This window comes from Pungitius pungitius, chromosome 14 (assembly GCF_949316345.1).
Source record: "Pungitius pungitius chromosome 14, fPunPun2.1, whole genome shotgun sequence".
NCBI classification, from domain to species: domain Eukaryota; kingdom Metazoa; phylum Chordata; class Actinopteri; order Perciformes; family Gasterosteidae; genus Pungitius; species Pungitius pungitius.
In genome coordinates this window covers 8,211,619-8,238,892 of record NC_084913.1, presented here as the reverse complement: position 1 = coordinate 8,238,892, position 27,274 = coordinate 8,211,619, and the positions used below count along the sequence as shown (strand labels likewise).

Sequence of the window (27,274 nt, the reverse complement as noted above, 5' to 3'; positions counted from 1 at the left end):
ATGCTAATAATGTCTGAAATGTGTTTTTTTGTTGTTGGTTAGGTTGTTGTAGAAGAAGTGGTGACGGTGGTATTGTAAATAATAGGCTAATTTATTTCATTGTCACGCTCCTTCCTTTCATTGCAAAGGTGATTACTTGCACATTTGAATTCAATATTGTGTTTCTGCACGACAGCTTTCCGCTGTGACGTTTGCACTCAAAACGGACCCTTTGCGTCCAAAGCACTGCGGTTGTCGTGTTATCACTCGTCGTCAGCGGTCGTTTGTAGTTACCGTGGCTGCTTTGAATGACCTGCTGCTGCTCCTCTGTAGCCCGTGCAGGGCTGGCCCGGAAACCCCTTCGACGAGACAAAACTCGAGGCGTGAACGTGGCAGCCATTTTACATCATCAAGAGTGAATGACTGAAGCCGGATCAGTGCCGGGAGTTTTACACTTTTTCTGTCTTTTAAATATCACATTTATCTTCCCAAATAATCAACACCATACACGTTGGTGATCCAGCGGCAGGTAGGGCGAATGCTACTATTTGGTCGCGTTATTGTTGCTTAATTTACTGCTTAAAAGTCTCAATCGTGCGGCGCTGTTTCAAACAATGTGGAAACTGGTGTAGCTTGGGAACGACTTCTCCACACCGGCTTTTTGAAAATGGACTCTTCCTATATGGCGGCACATTGACAAACCACGCATCCAGCAGGCTCAACCGCTAGGCCGCTGCGTTGATTTTTACTACGTTCAAAGGCTATTCCCTTGTCAATTGGATGAATCCTTGTCGACAAGTGTCGTTGTAACAATGGCCTCGGTGAAATTGCGTTCGAATTAGCGTGCTACCTGAAACTAGCCTATTTTGACAGATCATTCAATTGACACGCTCATTGTCATCGTGTGCTAACATAAGCTAGCTTCTAAAAACCTGCTAACTTAGCAAGCAAATGCTTTCCCGCTTAGCTTTTAGTCTCAGCTGACGCCCCGTGTGGCTACCGTTTTACGATGTTTAACGCAGATGCATTGATCCATCTGGTTTACCAGCGCGTCATGTTATTGTTCCGGCGACGGCTCTTGGTGGACTCGACGGCTGCAACATGAGCTGTTGAGCCCACTAGCTAGCGCTGAGGCTAACTAGCCTAGCATAGCCAGCTGAGCTAGCCTCAACGTGTGCGATCCAGGCACTCCCCGATAACTTTAAATCGGATGTTACCATACACATCTCTTGAGAATAACTTATTCCTAGTTTGTTTTTGCGTTTCAAATCCGAAAGCCACGACTGATGTGCACTATACGTTCACGTTATTGTTACTTTTAACATTACTGAAATATCTTTTAACCAGAGAAAGCACGTGCTTAACAATATGAAATTAATTTTAAGACCCTGCAATATAATATCGATGTTATAGCTTGGCCCACAACGTAACGTTAACTAACATTAAGTGAATGTGAGGCCGAAGCAGACGATTGCTGTCCACGTTTTTCCCAGACCTGCATAGGCGGATATAGCAATGTGATCAAAGGGCAGTAAGTGTCTCGCATCTCTTGATTCAAACTTAACTAAATTCTTGGATTTATAATAGACCTGACAAAGTATTTAACTAGATGTCCCAATTTGTGCTGCTAAAGTGTTAAATATAAATGCTAAAGGGCGCATAATTGCTCTTCGGTCAGCTACCGGAAAGTGAGTCACACTCTGTGATGGAACACGTGTATCAGCTATCTAGCCTGTGCTGAAGTCAGCGGGGAGACGGTAAGTTAACATGTAATTTGGAGTCCAGACCAGACCGGGCTTCTGCACCAGCAGTGACCAAGAGGACTGCGATGATACAGGCGTTAACAACGTGGGCTCCCATTTGCACAAACTTTTTAAACCCAAACCAACCAGAATGGGGGGGAACTGCCACATGGGCACAGACTCAGAAGTTAAACAGTCTTTTCAAGACATTTTAAGATTTTTTTGTGGGTACTTTGGAATGTGGAATGTCTTGTGTTGCTTGCACATCTGCCTATATACAGATTTCTGTCAGGATAGTGGAAACTACACAAACTACAGGAACATGCAGGCACGCATCATAACTTGTTTTGTACACAGTGGCGCCTGTGTTTATTGATTTTGATTTGTTTGTGCTTACTAAAACAAAGACACACAATAATAGTAAAATGATTTGTTTTCCCCTTTTAAGTCTGCAACTTTGCACTCTTCTGAACACATCCAAAGGCTTGCCCTTTACCCAGGATTAATTTGGCTCATTGCATTTACACAGATTTCTGGAGACATGGCCACAGAACATATTAATGGAAATGGTCCAGAAGAACCAATGGACACCGCTGCTGCAGTTACCCATTCTGAGCACTTCCAGGCTTTATTAGAAGCTGGTTTACCACAGAAAGTTGCTGAAAAACTAGATGAAATTTACATAGCAGGTAAGGCACAAATAGTATACTTGCATATTCCTATATGCAATTTTTTGTTTATCGATTTCTTGCATGTACTGTCATTTTATCACCTTTTTGAATGGGGGAATTGGGATCACGAAGCAACTTTTTGTGGTTTCCTACCAAAATGGGTACTGCAGTGCTACAAAATATAGAACTACACATTACCAATGTGTAAATGATTGCAGCATTTGCATTCCCAACATGGTTGCATGATCAATGGTTTCAGGGCAAATTAATTCTCCTGTCCGTGGGAGTGCTGTGGTAAGGCTGGTCAGTCTCCCCTTTAATTCTATGATGTTTCTCCCCATCCCATGAAATAATTGCAAATGTCTTGCTTTGGTCTTATCTTTACCAGTTTAAATAGGGTGAGCTACAGATGAAAGTTTTCATGTCATTTTAGGACAGTGTTCGGTCAGATCTGGGAAATTAATGGTCAGGCCTTTTCAGCCAGATGGAACTGAGAAAAAAACAATGGCAGCAGCTGTCTGGTGTGTGGATGCCTTGGACAGGTGATGTCCCCTCCATTGAGGAGAATGCAGACCAGCTCATTAGAAACTCCCAGCTACAGAATAGAGGGGCACTGGCATATCAAGTTGCATTGTCACATCTGTTGTGATTAGTTTTGCAGAAACATGCTGGTGAAAAGTAGCCTGACTACCGAATACAGCTCTATTGGATTGGCCTGGTCCAGCTCCTCATTCTAATTGCACTCATTATTTATCATTATATAAAATTGAAATATATATTTTATGCCAAGTTCCCTGCATGCTAATATTTCTTTTAATCCTTTAAGTTGTACTTGACATTTCCTTCTTCAATGACAAGGAAGTCATTGGAAATGAACCTTTTTTTTTAGCCCTGATAGTTGCTCAGTTCTCTTTTCTATCCCTTCTCTAGGTTTGGTGTCGCATAGTGATTTAGATGACCGAGCAATTGAGGCTCTGAAAGAATTCAACGAGGAAGGTGCTCTGCAAGTCCTTTTGCAATTTAAGGACAGCGACCTCTCTCATGTTCAGGTATGCTTTTATTATGTTAAGATAACGTTTTTAACCTTTGTGGGGTTTTTTTTGTGTAGTTCGGGGGAAAAAACTAACTACAAGACACCTTTTGGCTGTCCTGTGTAACAGCCTTCATTTTCTATGGAAAAAAGGAATTCGAATTTGTATGAATCATCTTGACATGTTTTAGTTACTACTTGCTTGATGGTACTTAGCAGCCTTTTTCATTTTTTCTTTCAGAACAAAAGTGCCTTTCTTTGTGGCGTGATGAAGACGTACAGACAGAGAGAGAAACAAGGGACCAAAGTGTCAGAAACCAATAAAGGACCAGATGAAGCCAAAATCAAAGTGAGAACTAATCCTGCCGTCAGATAGTTTATTTAATTTAATGTTTGGGACAAATATGCCATCGGCAATTCAATGCTTTTTAGTGTAAATATATAGTTCATCTCTATAACCACTATGCTGTTTGAATTAAGGGTACATTTTAAATGACTGTTAATTTACCCTTTTGATGTGTTTGATCCCACAGTTCAACTGTGGAACTTGTTTTTATTTTCATTCCACAATTCAAACGGTAGCCTCCCTTTTGTTTCTCCATGTTTTCTGGTAATCAGGCTTTGCTGGAGAGGACCGGCTACACGCTTGATGTAACAACAGGCCAGAGGAAGTATGGAGGTCCCCCACCAGAGTCCGCTCACTCAGGGCCACAGCCCACCGTCGGTACTGAGGTACAGAACCTGTTGTCTTTAAAATCATTTAAAGATGCAAGAAGTATGCATTTTAAGTTGCGTGGTGTCTAAATGATGAAACTTTTGTTTCACTGTAGTAACTATGGTTACACTGATGTTTACCGCTAAGACCTGAATGGACACCTTTCCCTCAATGTTATCTTTGTTGTATCCTCCCATGACAAGTCAGAGTTGCTCTAATATTGTTTTTTCCTCTCAAACTGACAGATATTTGTAGGCAAAATCCCCAGAGACCTCTTTGAGGATGAGCTGGTTCCGCTGTTTGAGAAAGCTGGCCCCATCTGGGATTTGCGCCTGATGATGGATCCTCTCAGTGGCCTGAACAGAGGCTACGCCTTTGTCACTTTCTGCACTAAAGATGCTGCACAGCAGGCGGTCAAATTGGTAGGTTTACTCTACTAAAGAACGAACCAGAAGTAGGGAGGGTCTGATGGAATTGTTAGTTAAATTGCAAACAGAAATTTGATTCAATCAAGGAGCTTTTTTGTTTCTCCTTGTTCACAATATCGTCCATTCCTTTGCAGTGCAACAACAATGAAATTCGACCGGGTAAACACATCGGCGTGTGCATCTCCGTGGCCAATAATAGACTGTTTGTTGGCTCTATTCCCAAGAGTAAAACAAAAGAGCAGATAGTTGAAGAATTCGCTAAAGTCACAGGTGAGTCAGCACAGTCTGTATGTATGTATTCTTCGCAATCATATAAGCATTTCCTGTTATTGTCCAAATGATGACCTCTTTATAACGATGCCGGAGTGACTCGCGTTACGATGATGGTTTACCGCTAAGATCTGACTGGACGCTAAACGGACAATTGACCGTTTATCTAACTGTGATTTCAGTCGAGTAAAGGCATTTAACCGTTGATACCTTTTCTCCCTCTACCCTGTCCCTTCTACCCACAGAAGGTCTAAATGATGTCATATTGTACCACCAGCCAGATGACAAAAAGAAGAATAGAGGCTTTTGCTTCCTTGAGTATGAAGACCACAAGACGGCAGCTCAGGCCCGTCGCCGGCTGATGAGCGGAAAGGTGAAGGTGTGGGGAAATGTGGTCACCGTGGAGTGGGCTGACCCCATTGAGGACCCAGACCCAGAGGTCATGGCCAAGGTAAGGCACGGGGCCAGAGGTCGTAGGTAGCACACTGTGACTTGTTCCTCCTTCTGAAAATAAAACCCCACCTTTTTGTATTCGATCACCAGGTCAAAGTGCTGTTTGTGAGGAACTTGGCAAGCACCGTCACAGAAGAGATACTCGAAAAGGCCTTCAGTCTGTTTGGCAAGCTGGAGCGGGTGAAGAAATTGAAAGACTATGCCTTCATCCACTTTGAGGAAAGAGATGGCGCCGTGAAGGTAAAGAATTTAAAAAATGTATTCCTACACTGACATGTATCGACTTAATCTTAACCTTGCAGTTTCTGCAGTGAAAACACAATTTCATTGATAATTCTCGCAGGCTTTGGCTGATCTCAATGGCAAAGACCTCGAGGGAGAGCACATTGAAATAGTCTTCGCCAAGCCCCCTGACCAAAAGAGGAAGGAGCGCAAAGCCCAGAGACAAGCCGCTAAAACACACATGTAAGAGCGCAATGCAACTCATCTTTAGTCATGCGGTTAGCCAATTAAATGTTGAAGCTAAATGAAGTTTTAAAAAAAATGTAACATTGAGTTTTCTCTTTTAGGTATGATGAATACTATTATTACGGGCCTCCCCACATGCCCCCACCCACGAGAGGCCGAGGCAGAGGCGGGAGGGGAGGTTATTCTTACCCTCCTGACTATTACGGCTACGAAGACTATTACGATTACTATGGATACGACTACCATAACTACCGGGGCGGTTACGATGACCCGTACTACGGGTATGATGACTTCCAGGGGTCTGGGAGAGTACGAGGGGCAAGGGGAGGAGTCCGCGGTGGTGCCAGTCAGACCAGGGGCCGCGGTGGTGTCACACCAAGGGGCAGAGTGGGTTTCTCCCAGCGAGGAGGCCCTGGAACAAGCAGAGGTACCTTTTTAATTATTCAGTCTGACACAATAATTCACTCGGATCATTACGGCTCACCCTGGACAAATAACTTGCCATGTGGAGCGCTTGTGGCTTGGGTTATCCCAGGAAAAATGACTGTTCAGTGTGGGTGTCTACGTATCAGGATGTAAGGGGAATGGTAGATTAGTGCATGAAAGCACCGGTAGATGGCGGGAAACTGAGGACGACCTACAGGTCAAGTGTCGATCGTCTTAAAAGGATGTTGGTTGTGATTGTAAGACGCCCCTTAAACCTGCTTATTGCCACATAACTAATCCGTGGCAGGTGTCAAAGGTCATTCACAACATGCTATACTTTTAAGGAGGCAAACGGAGGTCCCTGCTACTGGCAAAATAGTCTTGTCTAAATGTTGTGCAATTTCATTGATCGATTAGATTGCTGATTGACTACAAATATGCTGATATGTCCAACAGAGGTGTCTGGAATTTCCTGTCAAATTCTGTGCTAATTTTTATCTTTGCTCTCATTGGACCAGCAGGAAAACGGGGCCGAGGGCGGTCCTGACCTGTCACAGTGGATACTGACTTGATGTGTGGGGTTACACCGTAGCTGCGATGGATGTTGAAACAAAAGAGCACGACAAAAAGGTCCAATGATATTCCAGCCTTACAGAAGAAGCATCTTTCCTCCCCCATGTTTTTTTTCTTCCTTTGTTCCTAAAACTGCCACCTTAAAAAGATGACTGGAGGATCTAAATACTCTCCACAGCCTCTTTGCCCCAAGCCCCTGTACCCAGCCCTGGTTTACAGGGTACCATGTATTGCCCTTACAATCTACCCCTTCCCTGTCCCTGAACATGCCATTTTTAAATAATTATTGAAAAAATTGCACTTTTTTAAGTTCTTGGGTTTGAAGTGGCTCAAAGGAGCTTGATGCTATTGTATATTTTTGTGCTAATCGCAATTTTTATTGTCTGAATATCCATGTTCTTAATCGTTTGATCTGGATGTTTGACAGAACATTTGCAGGTTTTTAGGGTGTACCCACCTGGCATGGATAAGTCAGGCATTCCAGGAAAGTGGTTCTTTTCAGAACTTGTCTTTAAAGGGTTGGTTGACTACCTCAGTACAGAGGTCTAAACTACCCGGCCTGTACTGTAAATAGGGAAACTATATTGATGAAAGCAGGGCTTGTTTTCATACAAAATATGCACAAGAGCTGCAGCGCAAAAACAATGTACTTAATGTAATATAGTCATTTCAGCTTCAGCTCTGACACTGCAAACAGTCAAACTGGGCATGCAAAACAATCTCATATGATGAGTCTGAACAAGCCCTGCTTTTATCCTATTTTGAACTGAATTAGCTGCCTTGCTTCTTCAGCGTATGTAGTTACTGGTTGTATAGTTTTTCGGATAAAATGTTACTTTTGTAAAGGCTTCAACATCACAGGCATCCAACTGCCTTTGATTAAAAAAATAAACAAAATAAAGCCCTGCAGTGTCCCTTTTGTGCCACTGTATTATTCCAGTGGGTTTGGTTTTATATTGATACCAATGGATTTTCAAACATCAGAATCATGTAAAACAAACTAATCCAATATCCCATCATATTAGATCATGTTAACCTTAAATGATCCCTTTCCATTTCTTAAAAACAGCAACTTTGCAAAAACATATTTCGAGTTATCTTGACGGATGACTGAACTTCCATATTGCCCAGTGAGCATGTGTGCCTCTCGTTGGCTGTTGTGATTGGTGAGGGATCATAGTCACATAGTGGTAGAAGGGATACTGCAGTGAAGGACTTACTTACCCGGTAAAGCAAAAAGAAAACTGCTCGTCAATCCCAGTTTTCTACAGTTAACTCCCTCAATAAAATCATCATAACCACCTTTTGAAAAAAAGATGTTAGCAGTTTTAAACTATTGTTGGTGGCCAACAACGTTTTTTGCATTCCTGCAAATAAATTGTTTTATACTGTAAAATGGAGGTGAGTGTAACTTATTTTTGTAATAAAGTTTTTGATTTCTATCTGTGTCTTTAGTCTTTGGGTAAATCCTCATGTGGTGCAAATGTTTTGCGCAGGTTGTGCTCTTTTTATTTTATGACTGAAAGTGTTTACAAATGCTCACCGGTTGATGTGGACCAAATTATAACTATAAAGCACTTCATGTATATTATGTGATCTGCTACCGAATGATCACGTATTAGAAAATGCGGCCATGACTATTGCCATCAGTTACACCTACGCCTTTTCTCCCATTTCTCCATCCGTTTTATAGTCTCGTATGAGACCTCTACATTTCTTCCCAACGCTGTCACGTCATATTAAGGTAACCCCAGCAACTGCAGATGTGACTCACGTGTAACTGCAGCTGAACTAATCAGCTCACACACACACACACGTATCTAAATACTCGCAAATGCACATGGAGTAACAATACAAACAATAAATTGACATGGTTGGGAAAAAAGCCACCTCGTCTCTTAATTCGGACCCTATTCAGGCTTATTTACGTGAGGGCGCGTAAGCCGACACGACGCCTCTCGTTACGGTGACGTCACGCGTCTCCAGCGCGCCGACCAACCGGACAGCGACCGGCAGCCCCTCGAAATGGACCGAAACGACGGCTGCAGGAGCACCGCGAGCCATTAGCGCAGAGTGTCAGTACAGCGCGTCCACAGATGTTGCTGCGCGTGCCTCGCGCTCTCCCACGTCGATCGTACACGAGCGAGGCCAAACCTGCGCAGCCATTTCTGCTAAATTTACGATGGTGCCGCTGGACTAACACACATCCACCGAACATTTTACAGTAAGTGCTGCAGACGATACACTTAAAAAAAAGCAACACTATAACGAGCTTTGGTAATTGAACAAACGGCACATAATGACACGATCCCCGTTGTTTATCGGTGACAAATGTCTGCTTTATTCCACAGGAACATGCGATAGGCTGTGCACGTAGCTCCCCGAGGCGACCAGGATGGAGCGCATCACGGCTTGTCTGCAGAAAATGCGACGCACGGTAAAGCTGGAGAGGTTCAGAGAGTTCGGGCGACAGTATCCCGTCTTCTGCTTCCTGCTGCTGGTGCTGCTGCTGACCACCGTGCTGTTAAACAGGCGAGGAGGCCTCACATTATGACATCCCTGACCTCCGCTCTCTGTATGTCCCTCACATGTTTTGGCTCATTAAATGGCCATGTGTTTCCTCCTGTTCTGACAGATATATACACATTATGATGGTGTTCTGGTCCTTTCTGGCCGGAGTCGTGACTTTCTACTGCTCTTTGGGCCCAGAGTCTCTGCTGCCCAATGTCTTGGTCTCCATCAAACCAAAAACCAAGGTACCCCCTGAAAGAAAGAAGATGTTATGTCACACCACCCAATTGTAGTGGGCTTTGACGCTTTTTAAATCCATTTTTTAGGCATTTCCCAAGAATTATTCTGGATATATATTGATAATTAATTGTACACAACCTTCTCTATGATTAAAGCATTTCCTTTGCTGAATGGTGGGAAATATTAGTATTATTCTAGTACTTGGATAGCATACCACTGTAAGCACTCAGCAAGTTAACTTTCTCTTGCAGTTATACGAACAGGAGCTGTTTCCTCTGGGCCACAGCTGTGCCGTTTGTGGAAAAATCAAATGCAAAAGGCACAGGTGAGATGTGTGCTGGTGTAGGTTTTCAGCAGTTGTCGAGGAATTGACTGCAGTGTGCTGTATTATGACCTTATCATTTGTGTCAACATGCTGAGAAGTTAAGCTCTAAACGCTGCCAGACCCGAGAGTGCACTCAAAAGGCTCCATAGACCTGGATAATCTCAGTGATTTCTTTCTGCACTATGCTGCTGCATATCTTCTGCCAGTAAAAAGAAAGTATGCTATTTATTTGGAAGAATTTAGCATTAAGGTTAACTGAAGAAGGGCAACCAGCCATCTGGATTAATTGAAGAGATTCTTTTTATATAATTCTGCTTTTATTGTCTTGGGTTTGCCAACGTGCATAAATTATCCGCTGTTGTTTTTTATTAAGAGATTGAAGAGGTTACACTGCCCTCTAGTGGTCAGAACGTTTTTCAAGATTTTCTCTTATGTACAATGCTTTTTGTTTTATTATTTACTGATAGACCGACTTTGTTATTGGAAAACTATCAACCATGGCTTGACCTGAAAGTTCCCTCTAAGGTGGATGCTTCTTTGTCAGAGGTAATGCATGCACGGAGTAAACACATTTTCAGAGTTCTTAGTAGATAAATAATCTCAGTCCAGTTCTGTTTTTTATCGTTTCCAAGATTCTGGAGCTGGTCCTGGAAAACTTTGTGTATCCTTGGTATAGGTAGGCCATTTTCTGTATTTTTATCATGTCAGAAACCAAAGCGAGTTTGAATAATGTGCTAATAATGTTTCATGAACTTCCTGAATAATGACTGCACAGTGCTCCTTTTCAGAGACGTCACGGACGATGAGGCATTTGTTGACGAGCTCAGGGTGACTTTGCGCTTCTTTGCAGCTGTCTTGGTCCGCCGCACCCAGAAGGTAACAAATATGATGATATTTATACAGATGGACTGAGCGTGGATTGTTTTTGAACCAACGTTTTCCCCGCTCAGGTGGAGGTGGCCTCACTCATCACGCGAAAGCTTCTTAAAGTTTCCATGAAGCACATTGAAATAATAAGCAAAGCAAGACAGAAAGGTACTGCTCACATGCACCACCCAATGAGTCTTTCCTTTGTGTTCGCCGTAGAAAGCAAACAATGAAGGTTTCTCCCCCCCCCCCTCCCCCCTCACCCCCCGTAGTGAAAAACGCGGAGTACCTTCAACAAGCCGCCCTGGAGGAATATGGCCCTGACCTCCACGTGGGCCTTCGCAGCCGCAGAGATGAGCTCCTCTACCTCAGGAAGCTGACAGAGTTGCTCTTCCCCTACATTCTGCCTCCCAAGGCTACAGACTGCAGGTAACTCGCTGCCGGGACCACAGAAGCAGTGCCTCCATATATTTGCATGACAAGACCTCACAGCGTCGATCAATGCACATAATTGTCCCTCAAAGAGAAAGTCTGACCAGCATCAAAAGTATAAAAAAAAAGGCCAATACGGATCATTCTTCGCTCTCATCTTCTTATTTCCCGCTGCATTATCTCTTCGCTTCTCTCAGATCTCTTACTCTGCTGATAAGAGAAGTATTGGCTGGTTCTGTCTTCCTTCCTTCAATGGACTACTTGGCTGATCCTGTGAGTGTAGACACATTAAGGGCAGATTTTATGAAACCCTCTCATGAGGCAGTTTGACTATTTGGTTTGTATTCAGTAAGCATGTCCGCTCAAATGGTTCACTAACAGCACAAAAATGGCCTCATTTATTTAGTGGTCTCATTTTGTAAACTTACTGGCTGCTTTTTTTATTTTTCATTTCAGGACACAGTGAACCATTTACTTTTAATATTCATCGACAACTCTGCTGTGAGTATATGCTGTATTGTGACCCTTTTACTTCTGTATGCTTTAAAACACATTGCTGCAGAGTGTGGACATAATTCATTGGTGATTTAAGATGAACGATACAACAATAATTCCAATATGCTTCTTGTCCCCTAGCCCGAAGAAGCCACTGAGCCCACTTCAACGTTGGTTCCTTTCCTGCAAAAGTACTCTGATGTTCGCAGCAAAAAGTCCTCTGTGAGTGTTTCCTCAAATCAAGCCACTGAATGAACTGTATGTTACGATGTCATACTGTCATCACCGTATGCACGCTTTGACTTATTTTTAGTCTAAGAGCACCTCCTTGTCTGACGGTCATTCATGGTGTCCTTTCCACCACTGCGCTCTCTCTCTCTCTCTCTCTCTCTCCCTCTCCAGGTGCTGAAGTTGGAGTTGAAGGAAATCCGAGGACAGCAAGACCTTCTCTTTCGTTTCATGAACTTCCTGAAGCAAGAAGGGGCCGTTCATGTGCTCCAGTTTTGTCTTGCAGTCGGTAAGCGTGCCCTAAACCTTTCGGGTGCTTTCAAAAGATCCATCGGGTGCAATTCCATGAATGCAGTTACCTATAGCTACCAGCCATTCAGGGCACCACACAATTCTGAGCCTCACACAGCCCAAAAGCATGAGCAGAAGTCACCGAAGTCTGCCCATGAAGCTGCGCTCTTTGAGGTCTATAATAAAGAGCGCCGAGACGTTTTGACTCTTGACTTCTCAGAGGAATTCAACGACCGGATCCTGTGCCCCGAGCTGTCCGACACCGAGAAGATGAGGCTCCACGAGGAGGTGAAGAAGATCTACGAGACGTACTGCCTGGACGAGAGCGTGGACAAGATCCGCTTCGACCCCTTCATAGTGGAGGAAATACGCAACAGTACGTCAGTCGCTGAGAACGTAAGGACCTAGTGGGAGAAGCGCGTTTGGCCCGTAACCACGTGTGCGTTTTTTTTTTTTTGTCTGCCGATTCCCAGTTGCAGACGGCCCGTACGCAGAGGTGGTGAAGCTGCAGACCATGCGGTGTTTGTTCGAAGCCTACGAGCACGTCCTGTCCCTCCTGGAGAACGTCTTCACGCCCATGTTCTGTCACAGCGACGAGGTCAGTGTCCACTATGCCACTCGACGGGACTGTCCCCCGGTGGCCTGGCGACACCTGCCTGACCTGCGTCCCCTGTCCGTCATGCTCTAAGGCTTCTAATTACTGTCCGGTCACAACAGGGTCTCGTTGGCAGCAGACTCGGTGACAATATCCTCTGCCATTTGAATGTTTGCTGGTGTCAGCTTTATCGAGAAAAGGGGGGGGGGGGGGGGTTGGCCCAAAAGCTGCAAACGGAGTTGATTTGGAATGCGCTGATGCTCTCGCAGCCACCAACCACCAACGTGTCTGTGTCCTCAAAACCAGACGCGCAACCGGGCCAGTGAGCCGGCGCTGGCGTCACGCCAAGCCCGCCGAGCCGAGTTTCACCCCTCCGAGCGGTTTCATTGAATACGGCCCGGGGCTCGGGCCTTTGTGCACAGCGGGCCACGCGCTGCCTGGCATGAATAGTGTCCGGAAAAAGAAATAGTTTGCTTTTTAGTTGCCACTAATCCCTGAATAAACGGTGCTATTATGTTTATTATTGTAAATTATTCAGACCTCAGCTTTACCCCTTTTTTAACGTTTTTAATACTGCCAGAATTTGCATGTGCCGGGTTTGATTGACATCCATTTAATGGCTCTTTGCATGTCCTCATCCAGTACTTCCGCCAGCTTCTCAGGGGGGCAGAGTCCCCGGCCAGGAACTCCAGGATGAGCAGGTGGGTTTCACTTGTGTGGTGTGTTTTACCCAGATTACCAAAGGTCCCGTGCATCCTGTGTCAAATACAAACGCTTTAAGACAATTTAGGGTTATGCCTATATTGTTAAACAAAAAACACAGAGTTCCTCACTGCTAGTCTCACTGTGTCATCAACCCAAGTCAACTTAAATTTTATTTAAGTAACTCCCAATAGCTGCTTTTTTAACTGCTTCCCAGTAGGATGCAAACTTAAACAAATAAGTGACCTGAGCCCAGGGATCAACTGTCATGTTTCACTGGCGGGGGGGGGTGTGTATGTGGCCACGAGGCCCTGCCACTAACTCCTTGTGCATATTGTTCCAGAAATAGCCTCAGTTTGGATGACATTCGGTGAGTATCCGGCGTCAGTGTGCTGATCAAAGCAATGGCTGCTGCTGCACGCAAGATACAAAGCGACACTTCATTCTTGCCTGGCGAGTCTGCAGAGAAAACCATGCGGCCCTTTTTGAACAAATTGACTGTGCCCTGAGAGAGCCGCAATCTGGGCTCCAGTTGATTGAGCGCGAAACGAAAATAAGACGAACCATTTCATTGCTAACGTAATCTCCCCATTAAATGTGTTATCTGGAACCTGTGCTATGGGTGAACATGAGAACAGATTGATAAAAGTGAACTGAATCAGCTAATCACAGGGGGGGGGGGGGTGGGGGCGGGGAGGAAGAGTTATCGTTTGAGTTTTACACCCGGTTAAGAAAGCTGTTTATGAGGGCAGTTTCCATAGCAACGTTAATTGTGCCGCGTGAAGAAGACGGATGAGATAAGAGACACTGGCATTCCATTTGTGTACAAGTCTCAACTCCATGTCTGCAATTCAGTAACCCCCCCCCCCCCTCCCATTTCTACTTCGCCCGCCTGTTACTCTTTATTTGTATTGCCACCACCTTGCTGTGTCTGACTGTAACGTCCGATCTGATTCTGGAACCACCATAATGCCTGCCCTGGTATGAACCCCCCCCCCCCCCCCCCCCCCCCCCGCGCTCCTCTCCCGCCACTTGCCTGTGGGGGGGACGTGACCGTTGTTCTGCTTATAGTTCCTGGGACTGGAGCCCCGAGTCCCCGTCCTCAATGTTCACCGCCTCTGGCAGCTCTTCACCTGCATCCTTTAACTCCCTCCATGCCCAGCCCACGTTCACAACTATCCCATACGGCTCGCTATCCCACCGCCACTCATCACCCAAGTAAGTCGGGGGTCCATCCGTGTGTCACAGGTCGCTTCGGTGTGTGAAAGTCGTGCTGCGCATGCCGTCCCACTACGTGGTCCCAGTCCCAGCCACACGCCTGCACGGTGGGACTGGTGCATGGAATTCCGTTTTTTCAGTTCTATTGTGGTGTTTATGCTGGAGACTTGTCTATTTCTTTTCTTTTTTTACAATGCAGTGACCTTTCAGTGTTCAGTTGCATTGTGTGTATCACCCTGTGCCATGTGGGGATTTTGATTTCACTTGATCTAACGGGCATCCACTCACAGCACCTGTGGTGTTCTCTGGTTTGATCATGTCATGTTTACAATAAGTCCACGTTCGGTGAGCACCGTTAAACCACACGTCTGTTCATGAATTCACTGCGGTGTGCTGCGTTTGCTTTTTGGCCCTGCAGCCCTTTAACAAAAAGAGCAGGCATTTCGTTGTGAGACGGCTGTGAAGTGACGTTTTGCCTGTGGGTTCGTCTGCTGTAGCCTCTCACCCCATTGTACGGTCATTACGCAGTATGCGGTACGCCGCTCATTGCTTCGCCCCCTGTTTGCTACGGTTCCTGCCATGTCACTTCTCTCAAGCTGCATGCGCTTTGCACATCTGCTCCATTACATAATGCTCAATGACACCCCCCCCCCCTCTGTTTGGCCTGTAGGAACACATCAAAGAGGGGCGAGTCCTTTGGTATCAGCCGCATCGGCAGTAAAATCAAAGGAGTCTTCAAGAGCACAACCATGGAGGGAGCAATGCTGCCATCCTATGGGCTGGTGGAGGGAGAGGACGATCTGGTGAGGCTCATCCATACCAATGAATTCATTTTTAGGGTATTTCTAGTGTTTGTTATGCTAACTTGATGATTCCTTAAATTTGGACAGGAATCTGATTTTTCCCAGTACTTTATAAAAGCAAAAACCTTGACCAGTTTTTTTTTTTTTATCATTTGTAACTCCGCCCTCTTCTGTAAAACAGCAGCTATTTGAAATGATGTGTTCTTGCCTTCTTATGGGAATTCTTGAGCACAATTAGATGTAATTCAATTTATATGTATTCCAACCATTTATAGCAGTATCTCATTAGCCCTCTAGATGGCACTCTCAGCCCCACAAATGTGGCCTGGCCCCAAACACGCAGTAACCACTTGGCAGAGAAATGAACCCAAAGCCAAAATGCATCGGATAGTTTTATACCTAAACCACAAATGTCTGCATTCTAAGACATTTGCATGGTTCCAGAAACTGGTTGGCCTCTTCTCAAGAGACTGTTGAACTTCTTTTCAGAAGTTCTCACTTTTGTGGCATAGTAAATACCTTTTTTTTTACTTAATTGATCTACGGTCAAGTTACCTAAAGCTCCACTGAGGCTATTCCATTACAAAATGTTGTGTGGATTCCAAAGAGCACGTGCACACCTCACTCGCTTACTTCCATTCGAGGTTGAGGAAGCGACGATGGTGCTGGAAGATGACTCTCCTATGGAGGCAGCCTCCACCCCGAGCACCCCCCGAAACCTCTCCGCCTGGAACATCACCATCCCGTACATCGATTTCTACGACGACGATCTGAAGAGGGAGAGGATCCCGGTGTTCTGCATCGACGTAGAACGCAACGACCGGAAGGCAGGTGAGGCCCGACGGACTCGTCCTTCTCGGACATCTGAGGGAGGTCCTTCCGCCGGGTGCGTCCTCTTCTGTCACACTTAGTTTTGCATTCAGAATATACATTTGATAGTCCTGTAGGATGCTGTTCAGAGAAATCTTGTAAAGTCGTTATAAATATTTCTCTATAAATAAAAACCTCATTTTATCCTGTTTTTTTTTCACATTGTAAACAAATGGTGTGTTAATCAGCAAACTTTAGCGGTTGGTAGGTAAGATTCGTTCAGACAAATTCACAAAAAATATAAACGGCAACCTCTGATTATTCCTACTGTTTGTGTTTGTGCAGTGGGACATGAGACTGAGCATTGGTCCGTGTACAGAAGATATCTGGAGTTCTACGTCTTTGAATCAAAGCTCACTGAGTTTCATGGTAAGATTTCTTCTCGGATTAGAGGGCCTGTGCTTTTTTCTTTTCATTTATTGTCATTTTGTAAGAATTTCCCACCCAAATGTTCTCACAGATTCCAGCGGATTGACATAAAATTACTTCTATTTGAACCTTAGCTTTAAGGGTCACGTATGTTTAATGGTCCTGTTGCACAATTTAAGATCTCCTTTTGGAAACCATTATCCCGTCAAAGTAAGGGGAAGCTTGTTGTTTTAGTTCTTTCATTTTTTTTGTATTTCTGTAGGCTCTTTTCCAGATGCGCATTTGCCTTCGAAGCGAATCATTGGTCCCAAGAATTACGAGTTCCTCACATCGAAGCGCGAGGAGTTTCAGGAGTACCTTCAGGTAGATATCCATAAGACTTACTGAAACATATCACATGTATAAACGATACAGATTGTGATTGATGGGTCAGGAGATGAGATTAAGAGACCTGTGACTGCAGTCTCTCTGCAATAAAAAGTGGTCTCAATGATTCACATTTGAACATGTGCCACTTTCCCACTAAACATCTGCCAATTTAAATGTGAGGCAAGTCTCATGTAAGGCTGTTTTAAGGGTTAGTGGTGCTTTTGAGCTAAATCCATATGCTAACATGCAGCTGCTAAGCAGGTAATGTCTCAGCACGGTGATTAGCACAAAACACAAGTACAGCTGAGGCTTCTGGGAATGAAGGTTTTTCCGCGATTTGGCCACAAACCAAAGTACTGGAAAAAACGTAAATTGTACCACATGGTGGCCCTAGTAAAAAAAAAAAGGGACCCATTGCCAAAGTAATTTGAATTCATCATTGGGGGGGACATGAATGTGCGAAACTGAATGGCGATCTCATTGTAGACAAACTGCCATTGCTACCCTTAAAGTCAAGCCACTAGACTACCTTTTAAAAAAAGCTTTTTGTATATTGAATTTAGAGGATTCTGAAATCAATAGACAGAAGAGGGTACTTATGAAAACTATATCAATTCAAAACCATATTATATTTCTTAACAGTGTTAATCAATAACAGAAGCCCTGAGTTTATGGGTTATAAAACGTACAGAAGCAAATTGAATCTGTCGACGCGGCACGCCAAATATTATCAACTCTACCTGCTTTTACACAACTTTGCTTTTGATGTTTCTTACATGTAAAAGCACTGATTCAACGTGCTGTTGTTCCACTTCAGAAGAAGATCATTTAGAACACAGTACATTTACGCGTGTTTTCCTTACAGAAACTTCTGCAACACCCGGAGCTGAGCAACAGTCAGCTCCTCGCCGACTTCCTGTCCCCCTACAGCATGGAGTCTCAGTTCCTGGACAAGATGCTCCCTGACGTGAACCTGGGTACCGTGTGACCACTCAGAGATTATGTTTCGGGGAGTCTAACGGACTTTGGGTTGCAGTGAAAAGATATTTGAGTTTCAGGCAAAATGTGACAGGACCATGCATCACTGAGATAACGTGTTTATGTTTCACAGGGAAAATCATTAAGTCGGTCCCCAGCAAACTGATAAAAGAGGTAAAAAAAAAAAAAAAATGCATTCCCACTTTGTGGCCTGATTTTATTTCTCTCCATCTCATCTTTCTACAATACAAATATCTCCCATCACGGCAAATTTGAGGAGTAACTTGTGTATGTTTTTAGATGCTTAACGGTGGATTAAACGTAAAAGAGGAATACATTGTAATTTGTACATTTTGTACCCTGTGCTTTTTCTGTCAGAAAGGGCAGCATCTGGAACCTTTCATCCAATCCTACTTCAACTCCTGTGAATCCCCCAAACCCAAACCCAGCCGCCCTGAGCTCACTATCCTAAGCCCCACCTCGGAGAACGATAAAAAGGTTTGGAAGTACTTTCCCTTTCAACTTTATACTCTGCTTTTTCCTCTAGAAAGCCACATTTCAATCAGGTTTTATAGTTGTTGTTTTGGGGGGGTTTTCAGAGGCCAGTTATGGTTCGCATCGGCCGCTGTACATCAAAGTAGAAAGCGTTATTTGGTTCGGGTTGTCATGAAATGAAAAAAGGTGCTTTTAGTCTCAAACATCTTTCCACTTTTATGCGCATGGTATTCTATCATAGTTGTGTTGTGAGAGGAATCCTGTCATTGCATAGTTTCTATATAACATTTGGATCTGCTCTGGCAGCCCAACTATTTCAGCCAAAAAAGGGCTGTGGGCATTCAATATGGAAACGTGCCGGAGGCAAAATCTATTGGATTGTAAAATGGTTTTTATGAATGTTGACGTGTCAAACACAATTCAGCCCATTTCGGCACAATTTAATATAAACGTCCACTCAACTAAAGCTCCAAAGCAATTTTGTCATTGTGTCAAATCTACAGAGATAAACGCAAGTCACCGCTTGTCTTTCCGTTTACAGTGAAGAATGATTTTTATTATTTATATTATTGTACTAATTTCATTGCTCGGATTTTGTTTCAAAATCTTAATGGAAGTTGCATATTTACCTCAGCAGGGTCATTCACATTAGAAAAGGTTCTGGAAAAACGATTTTGTGACCATGTGGTGTGTGAATTGACTTCAGTCTGATTTCCCCCAGCTGTTCAACGACCTCTTCAAAAACAACGCCAACCGGTCGGAGATGACCGAGAAGAGACACAATCGGAACTACTTCATGGAAATGATCACTGTTGATGGGCTTTATGACTACTTAATGTTTGTGGGTAAGTGATTCCTCATAAAAGCAGCTTGAACATATGTAGGATATCACCACTGCATACAAAACAAAAGCAGTAACCGCAGTGAAATGAGACTTAATCTGATATCACCAACCTACGACATCTTCATTGGGAGTACGACCATTTGTTTTTTCAGGTCCTTTCAGGTAATTGTAATAGAATGTTTTATTGAGTTAGACATGTTAAATAAGGGCAATGGCTTTATTCAAATAGCACTGTTCAAATGATCAAGGGATCAAAAAAGCGAGAACCTGTTGTGAAGACATTGCTGCCTTTTTATTAATGTGCCCCTGATGTGCAGTCCAAGCCTCACTCACACGCTTTCTTGTCTCCTCTCCTCACGCTCCATCGTCAGGCCGAGTCGTCTTCCACGTCCCCGACTGGCTGCACCACCTGCTGATGGCTGGCAGGATCCTGCTGAAGAACACGCTGGAAGCCTACACCGATTACCACCTTCAGAACAAACTCAACCAGGTGGTCCAGGAGCACCGGCTGGTCTCGCTCATAACCCTGCTAAGAGGTAAATGTGGCAACAAAAACCCCCCCCCAACAACCTCCCGAGCGCGCTTTGGTGAGGTGACGTGATGAATCTGATCGCTGCCCTTCTAGACACGGTTTTCTGTGAGAGCAGTGTACCCCGCTCACCTGAAGACAAGCAGAGGAGGGCCAAGAAGACCTTTGAGGAGATGATGACCTTCATTCCAGGTATTTAGTCCGTTCTTTAAAGCACTGTTCTGTTGTTTTTGTAGAGCAACTTGACCAACAATCAAACAATTTAAGAGACAAATGGTGAACACGTGGACACAAGAGAAATTCATGAACTAAGTGTCTTTAGATTTTCTGGGGAAATGTATTGGAGAAGAGGCCAAGTATGAAGGCGTGCGTCTCCTCTTTGACGGACTGCAGCAGCCGGTTCTCAACAAACAGGTACACAAGGACACACACACACACACATTACACACACAGGATCTGAAACACACTTTGTGGTTTTTCCAGCATGTTTCCACTTGTTAAGACAAAAAAAGACAACCGTCTGGGTGTTATTCACTGCAACACTTGCACACAATCCCACATCTTCTCAATTAATTTTTTAATATTACATTTCCTGCCATTTTTTAGCATTTGCGTAATGACAATGTAAGGGTGTCTACTGTTGGTATTAAAAGAAAAAAGTACTTAACCAACAACATGACAGCTTGTACACCAATTACTCAACCTGGGTTACATTGAGGTCTTCCAGAGAACGTGGGTTTTCTTGCATGCTTCGGTGAAGGAGGAATCTGAAAAGGCATAAAAGGTGATTTGTAAGTTATCTGTCAAATAAACAAACCTTCAACCTCTGCGGTATTATTTTATCCAGCCTCTCTAAACACATACATATTTGCTGTTTAGCCCCTAATTTACTTCAATTCATCAAGAATGTTCTCCTTTTTCTTGGATAGAGGTATGCAAGAAAATCAATTTTCTTCAACAGTTCAAGGTAACACAGGTTGAGTCGTGTGTTTGCAAATGTGCATTTTGCGGGTGAAGTATTTCTTTAATGCTTTTTTTATCCCCTGCTTTTGGCCTCCGTCAGCTGACGTATGTGCTGTTGGACATCGCCATTCAAGAACTTTTCCCAGAGCTAAATACGGTAAGCAGATGTTGGCATTAGTTTCACAAAGACGGGGGTCTTAACTTCCACCCGTCCAATCACGATCTGAACTGGATTAACCTTTGCAGGGCGGCAGGGCCTTTCTGATTACAGCTGACTAATGACAAAATCCTTTTAAAGCAGCAAAACCGTAACATGGCATGACGATAATTGAATTATATTTATCGTATGTATAATTAAATATATATGTGTATATTAGCAATTTAATAACAGTGTAAATAATACGAAAGGTTTAACAGCTGCAGATTAAATTATTTCTTGTATAGCTGAATTTCTCAGTGCATATGTGGTATTTCAGTTATTTAGATCTTTTTTTTTGAAGATCTGAATAACTGAAATAAGATTTTTCTACGTAATCATTGTGCAAGTAATAGCAGAATAATATCAACATGCACTGTATTGCACACATCGAAAGATCCTACTAATACAATGGAACACCTATGTGACCACAAAGGCCGTCTATTTTAGAGCTTACGCTGCGTTTGTGTTTCCTCAGCAGGTGCAGAAGGAGGCCTCTGTGATGGCTCCATGGATGTAAAATGCTTTACGTGCATTACACTAAGAATCAAAGCCCTGAAGAGACTGAAGCTAACATGTAGATCACATGTACAGTGTCTGACCTGGATACACGCCACAGCCAGAGGAGGCTTCCCCTGCTGCGTGAATCATTTATTTTGTTAAAGAAATTAAAGAAATAAGTCTTAACTCTCAATGCCAACAATGTAAAAGTCTGCAACTGTCTGACAGCTGGATCGTAACTTTAAATGTGTCACCGTGTTTCATGTGTTCATTTATTGTAACAAGTTGTTACAAGGGGGGTTCTAAAGTTTAAGAGTGTCCTCTTTGATGAATGAATGGGTAAATCACCACACTCTGAATCTGTGAAAGGGGCCTTACAATACAGAATGAACCAAGTTACACACATTTCTTCAAAACCTGTGAGGTCATACTGTTAACACACCCAGGCACCTTGACAGCGATGGTGGGTTTCTCTCTCCCCGTCGTCCTAATTCTCACGTTTGGAGTTTGTTACGGTTGAGAGCACTTTATTGCAGGGATGTAGAAAACCTTTCTATTTGAAGTAAACTTTGAGGCCAGCGTTGAGTTTCCAGAATTATTTTTCACATATTGCTGAAAGGGTGACGAATATCCGTTCTCTTCCAGCACATACAGTATGAAAGTAAACACACATAAGCAGATAGCTTGTACCTGCGGGAGCAGTAAATCACTCGTACTCACATAATTAAGTCCTATTCCCATCATATTATATCAATTACAATGTTTGCATCTATACCACTGGGTAATCTTCCTTTGATCGTTTAAAGGAGGCCATCTGTGATACTGCAGCAGCGCGCTGTGAATATTTACAGAAACTATGATGCATTATGCAACAGAACCTCATTGACTGACACAATGGTATCACTGCAGCATCATTGTCAGAACGTGATAAATCAATTCCACGCTTCCCCTTATCCTCTTCAAAGTGTGGACCATTTCCAGCTCTTGAAAATGTTGATAGAAACTCTCATCCGACCGAGCGGTCAACAAATGGCCACTCGGCCACTTCCGCCCGAGCCCAAATGGGTCTGACCGCAGTAAAAACAGGCCGTCATCACCACTTAGCTCGTTTCATGGGATGTGTTTTCTGCCAAGGAATATCCATCTTCCCTATAGGGTGCATTTAAGCAACCCCCCCCCCCTCTCCTCTCCTCCCTCCTAGCTGTGTGCTGAAATGCGTGAGCAATCTTGTAACAGGACCCCCGCCATCAGTGGCACAATCCCCTCAGTATATGGGGACACCAGCTCCTTTTTTATATGATCATCACATTTTGGAGAGTCAGAACCCCAAAAGCCTCCAGTTGAAAAATAGAAACCCATATCTGTCCCGATTCATTTTCAGCTGGGGGGCCTTTGAGGGCTCATCGGCAGAGCAGAAGGCGCCATATGCCACCAGATTAGGCAGGTCAGCACTGCAGAGGGACGGCTTCAGCAACTCAACATGTGTCCTAGATTTGAGTCCCTCCATGTAGTGTCCTCTTCCTGCCTTCAGACGGTAGAGGAAGGGTTTAGGTCCTGAGCTGAAATGAAAACACACTCCTTTACAAATATTTGTCCTGCAGTAATTTGCCTTTTAAGTATAGTGCATAAGCGTTGTCTTCTAAATGTAATTTAGAATAAAATGTAGGAAGCAAGCAGTTAAGTTTAAGTGAGAACCAAAACCTAAACCTTTATAATAACGGGCCTTTTTCTCTTTACTATGGGTACATACTGCAGCGGCCTTTACAAGAGCTGGTAGGCGGGTCTTTAAACCAGGTGAACTGCAGTTGCAGGTGGAGATGAGAAAAAGCAGAAAAAGGTGAATGACAGCACAAAAGCAATGAAAACAGAAGTTACGGTGGGACATCTCACTAAGATGGGCCCCAGCTAAAGTATCGACCACTAGAGTTGGAACAACCATCTGGAGACGGAGAGATGGTGTCAATCTTGCTCTCGAGTTGAGGAGGAGATGGAAGCCAGCTGTGCTGAGTGGACAGGTGAGGTGAATGAGCTGTAATCAGGAGCTGGGAGAGAGCCAGGACGGGATCTGCAAGCACAACATGCACAAAGAGACGGGGAAACACAGGAGAAACAGGTGCGTGGGCCGCGTGAGATGCATGTTATCATCCACCGCACTGCTGGGACTTTGACTCAAGCTGCGCAGTTTTGAAAGAAGGAGCCCATTCGTTCCAGCAATATCAACATTACCCACAATGCAATTTGGCCTCAGCGCTCTTTTGATCCTTAGAATATTTTCCTTTTTAACTTTCTTGGAAAAATCCCTAGCTTTCTAAATGCAAAATGCATTCATTATAATCCCAAAATATATATATATTTTTTGTAAGATGTTGTAAAAAAAGTGTTGGCCTTAACCTACGTAGAACTAAACTATGGACACACTCTCGGTGAAGTGTTTTCATTTGCAACCTTCGGATCCACCTCAGCATGTCAGGTGGTCCTTGGTCACGTGTCTCGTTGCGTAATCTCTTGAACAAGAAGGAACCTTTTCCCGCAGCGGTGGGCTTTTGGTAGGTGGAGAGCGAGCGTTGAGCCGCCCAACAAGGGATCTGCCCTGATTTTGGGTTTGCCCTATTTGGTCACAGTGTCTGCAGCTGTCAGTAAAGGATAGAAATAGATGAGCACAATAACTAGAAGGTCACCACAAACATGTGTTAGGCGCTGTGCTGATCAGTCAGAGACAGTAGTAGTAATAGTGTAAATAACTCAAGTCCACATAGAAACTCAGGGTAATCTCAATTTCCTTCTACTATAAGTTAATATGACATTTTTTAATGTGACATTATTACCCGACTCTGCAGTTTCTCTCATCTCTTTGAGTTTTAATGTCTTATACAATGCACCATGCTGATCTCAGACATCCCTCAATGCAGATCTACTACAGATTTTATTTTATTTTTGGTTTGATTCTATTCTCGGCAAGAACAAGATATTTTTATTAACCGTCCGACTTGTATTGAATCACAACAAAGTTCATATTTAAACAACCCAATCTTTTCCAAGTCTGATAAGAGAAGTTATAGTTGTAATTTGAATCAGCTTGAGCTTATTAAAGCTCTGATTATCATTTGTAATTCATGTCAAGTTTAATTTTAAAACAAAAACTATCTGGGGAACTCACTGGGTATGACATAAACAAAAATTATTTAGACACCGCAGGGTTTTAAGAATTGTATATTACAAGTAGAGCTAATGGTGTCACGATCGGGCTGGTGCAGGTTGAAGGAGGCAGGCAGGCAGGACTCAGACGCAGGGTCTTCTAACGAAGTGCTCTTTATTCAAAACAAAAACCAAAGAACGTGCACCAACGACGAGAGACATCAAACAATGACGCGACAAAGAACAACTGGCACACAGGGCTTAAATACACAAGGGAGGTGCAGGTGATTGGACCCAGGTGGAAACACTCAAGCAATCACAAGACAAGGCAGGAAGTGAAGTTAACCCAAGACCACAAGGAACATGAAACTTCAAACTAAAACAGGAAGGGAAACCAAACCGTGACAAATGGGGTGTTTATTTCATAATCTGCTGTCTTTCAGCTGAGCACTTGAACCCTTTAGTTTGGATGTGTAAGCATGCCCCTACTTGAAATGCTGTGAGTTATTATTCATGCAACATCGCCAACGAAAAAAGGGTTCTGATAAACCACATGGTCCCGGGCTTGGAGTAGGTGGTGTAATGCATTGCCCTTAAAGCTTGCTGGATACCTTATTACCTGACTAAAAATAGGACCTCCAGGGCCAGGATTGGATGTAGCCCGGCCGCTGTGCTGCAATGTGTTGTGTGATGAGTGTAGATAACAGAAAGTCACAGAAATGCCCCCCCCCCCCTGGCATCCATTCCACACAGGAACCTCCAACTCGGATGGCAGGATGGAGCATGTGTTTTCAGCGTAAACGGTGGTAATGTTGCCTGTGTTGTTCCCAGTACCACTGCATTAGTGGAGCACGCCAGTCAAGGGGTACAAACCGTGACCCCCAACGAGGGTCAGTGTCCCTGGTGACCGCCTTGCCGCCCCCACCGGCTGCCCAGCTCGGACACAGAGAGATGTGTGTGGTTTGTCACTCACTTCAGTCACTAAGTTAAATAACATTTTTCTTTCAGGAATCAGGAAACATTTATTGTCATAATATGGCCTATGACATACAAGGGATTTGACTTGGCGGTTGGTTGGTTGAACATTATCACGATATAATCGAGTTAAAATACAAAGTCGATGGCGTCCGTCTTCCATGAGAAGTAATTATGTGTGAGAGAAAGCCCATCGCTCATGTGCCTTTCAAAGGGATTTATGTGAACGATTTATGGACTATTTTAGTCTGTAATGGGTTTTGCACAAGTGCAAACTGCCAATCATTCTCGTAGATGCCCTGTGCCACAGACACACATCTGTATTCAGTGGACAAGCCTTTATTCCAGGGTGACATTAACCAGACCAGCCCAGCAGCACACGCTGTTTAGAGGCTGTGATTGCCCGTCACCTTTTCGTGTCGTAGATTCTTCGTTAAAACCGCAAACAGTTAATTTGCACCTCAGCGAGATACCTTCGTGCTACATTAAACCCTGAATGATGCTAAACCCTTTGACATAGATGCGCTTGTCAGTTTTTTTTTTTCCCACCGCTGTTCTTGTCTGAAGTTCACGACAAAGGTTAATGCGACTGCCGAGAACAGCGGCATGCAGAGCCGTATGGGGCGCCGTTTGTAAAATGTTGCACGTTCTAAAATCCTGCGCAGTTTTCGTACATTTAGCGTTATCATATGAATAAAAAAAAGCTGGACAATATTCACATGTCACTTTTTCAAACATTTAGAGACAAAATCATGTAAATACATGTAACAACTTTTCCAAGTACAATGTTTGGCAGTAACACAAAGTTGGTAAATAATAAATGTTAAATCTAAATGTTAAATCTAAATGTTAAATCTAAATGTTAAATCTAAATGTTAAATCTATATTTAAATGTTATATATAAATGTTAAATCTAAATGTAAATGTTAAATCTAAATGTAAATCTAAATGTTGAGTTTAAAGGTCAGACATGAGACTGACAATTACAATTTTTACGGTAATTCATGCAGCAAGCCATGATGGCTTCCGTATGAATTAGCTCTTGCTATAGACTGAACAGTCTGTAGCTGCCGCTGTCTGAAAAACACAGATGTTGCGTTCACGTGAAATTCGCCTCGCCAGCCTTGTGCTGCATTCGAAGTTGTTGTAAAAGTACCCTTTTCCCATTGTTTTAGTTATAAGTTATTGTTATTACATTATTACTAATTCATTTAATTTTGAGCTGACTATCGTTTCTTTTTTTTTCACTAACTATAATATATATACTATATATAAAAGCCTTTTTGGGTTAGCACCCGGAAAATGTTGTGTTCCTCCTTTTTTTTTCTTTTGGGGGGGGGGGGGGGGGGTGGTTGTGATGGGGGTATGTCAAGGGTAAATTGTGCCTTTTGTTATACCATGGCTGTTGTTGGGTGAAATTGTAGATGTATTGGTCAATTGGTCACTAACCTGATGAAGTTGTTAACAAATAAATAAAATATGTGCCTGGTCACTTAACATGTTGATTTTCAATCCAGCGGCTAGTTGTTTTACAAATCCCATTAACATAAGAGATGAGAAATGCCATTTGTATTTCATCAAACCCTTT

At 43.5% G+C, this 27,274-nt stretch overlaps 2 protein-coding genes across 8 annotated transcripts; both read left to right on the top strand.

The window, feature by feature from the left end:
• The first annotated feature begins 371 nt into the window (after positions 1-371).
• LOC119227192 (heterogeneous nuclear ribonucleoprotein Q) lies at positions 372-8,197 on the top strand. 3 transcript variants are annotated; one of them, XM_037485718.2, is made up of 12 exons: positions 372-508; positions 2,251-2,410; positions 3,323-3,441; positions 3,664-3,771; positions 4,041-4,154; positions 4,383-4,559; positions 4,700-4,835; positions 5,081-5,286; positions 5,379-5,528; positions 5,632-5,753; positions 5,858-6,183; positions 6,701-8,197. In XM_037485718.2, the coding sequence occupies exons 2-12, from the start codon at positions 2,263-2,265 to the stop codon at positions 6,727-6,729; spliced, it is 1,635 nt and encodes a 544-aa protein (XP_037341615.2). In that variant the 5' UTR covers positions 372-508; positions 2,251-2,262; the 3' UTR covers positions 6,730-8,197. The 3 variants fall into 3 exon arrangements, with proteins under 3 accessions (XP_037341615.2, XP_037341618.2, XP_037341617.2); XM_037485721.2 differs by lacking the exon at positions 2,251-2,410 and having other exon boundaries at positions 384-508; XM_037485720.2 differs by lacking the exon at positions 372-508 and having other exon boundaries at positions 2,151-2,410.
• A 521-nt stretch (positions 8,198-8,718) lies between these two features.
• LOC119227191 (sorting nexin-14-like) lies at positions 8,719-22,155 on the top strand. Of its 5 annotated transcripts, none has more exons than XM_037485713.2 (31): positions 8,719-8,979; positions 9,107-9,287; positions 9,391-9,511; positions 9,758-9,831; positions 10,299-10,377; positions 10,464-10,507; positions 10,620-10,707; positions 10,782-10,866; positions 10,971-11,127; positions 11,328-11,403; positions 11,587-11,631; positions 11,767-11,847; positions 12,028-12,142; positions 12,365-12,520; positions 12,618-12,742; positions 13,382-13,440; positions 13,785-13,811; positions 14,513-14,659; positions 15,330-15,462; positions 16,107-16,293; positions 16,618-16,701; positions 16,964-17,064; positions 17,936-18,047; positions 18,182-18,222; positions 18,427-18,546; positions 19,265-19,388; positions 19,759-19,923; positions 20,013-20,108; positions 20,239-20,330; positions 20,980-21,036; positions 21,557-22,155. In XM_037485713.2, the coding sequence occupies exons 2-31, from the start codon at positions 9,151-9,153 to the stop codon at positions 21,593-21,595; spliced, it is 2,967 nt and encodes a 988-aa protein (XP_037341610.2). In that variant the 5' UTR covers positions 8,719-8,979; positions 9,107-9,150; the 3' UTR covers positions 21,596-22,155. The 5 variants fall into 5 exon arrangements, with proteins under 5 accessions (XP_037341610.2, XP_037341609.2, XP_037341611.2 ...); XM_037485712.2 differs by having other exon boundaries at positions 21,554-22,155; XM_037485714.2 differs by lacking the exon at positions 13,785-13,811 and having other exon boundaries at positions 21,554-22,155.
• The last annotated feature ends 5,119 nt before the right edge of the window (positions 22,156-27,274 follow it).

Bases quoted from the DNA above. Each gene is read 5' to 3' on its own strand.
- LOC119227191 (XM_037485712.2), top strand. From the start codon at position 9,151: ATGGAGCGCATCACGGCTTGTCTGCAGAAAATGCGACGCACGGTAAAG. The intron at 16,294-16,617 runs GTGAGGCCCGAC...GTGTTTGTGCAG, and splicing joins ACGCAACGACCGGAAGGCAG to TGGGACATGAGACTGAGCAT. The intron at 20,109-20,238 runs GTATTTAGTCCG...AAGTGTCTTTAG, and splicing joins GATGATGACCTTCATTCCAG to ATTTTCTGGGGAAATGTATT.
- LOC119227192 (XM_037485718.2), top strand. From the start codon at position 2,263: ATGGCCACAGAACATATTAATGGAAATGGTCCAGAAGAACCAATGGAC. The intron at 3,772-4,040 runs GTGAGAACTAAT...TCTGGTAATCAG, and splicing joins CAGATGAAGCCAAAATCAAA to GCTTTGCTGGAGAGGACCGG. The intron at 4,836-5,080 runs GTGAGTCAGCAC...TTCTACCCACAG, and splicing joins AGAATTCGCTAAAGTCACAG to AAGGTCTAAATGATGTCATA.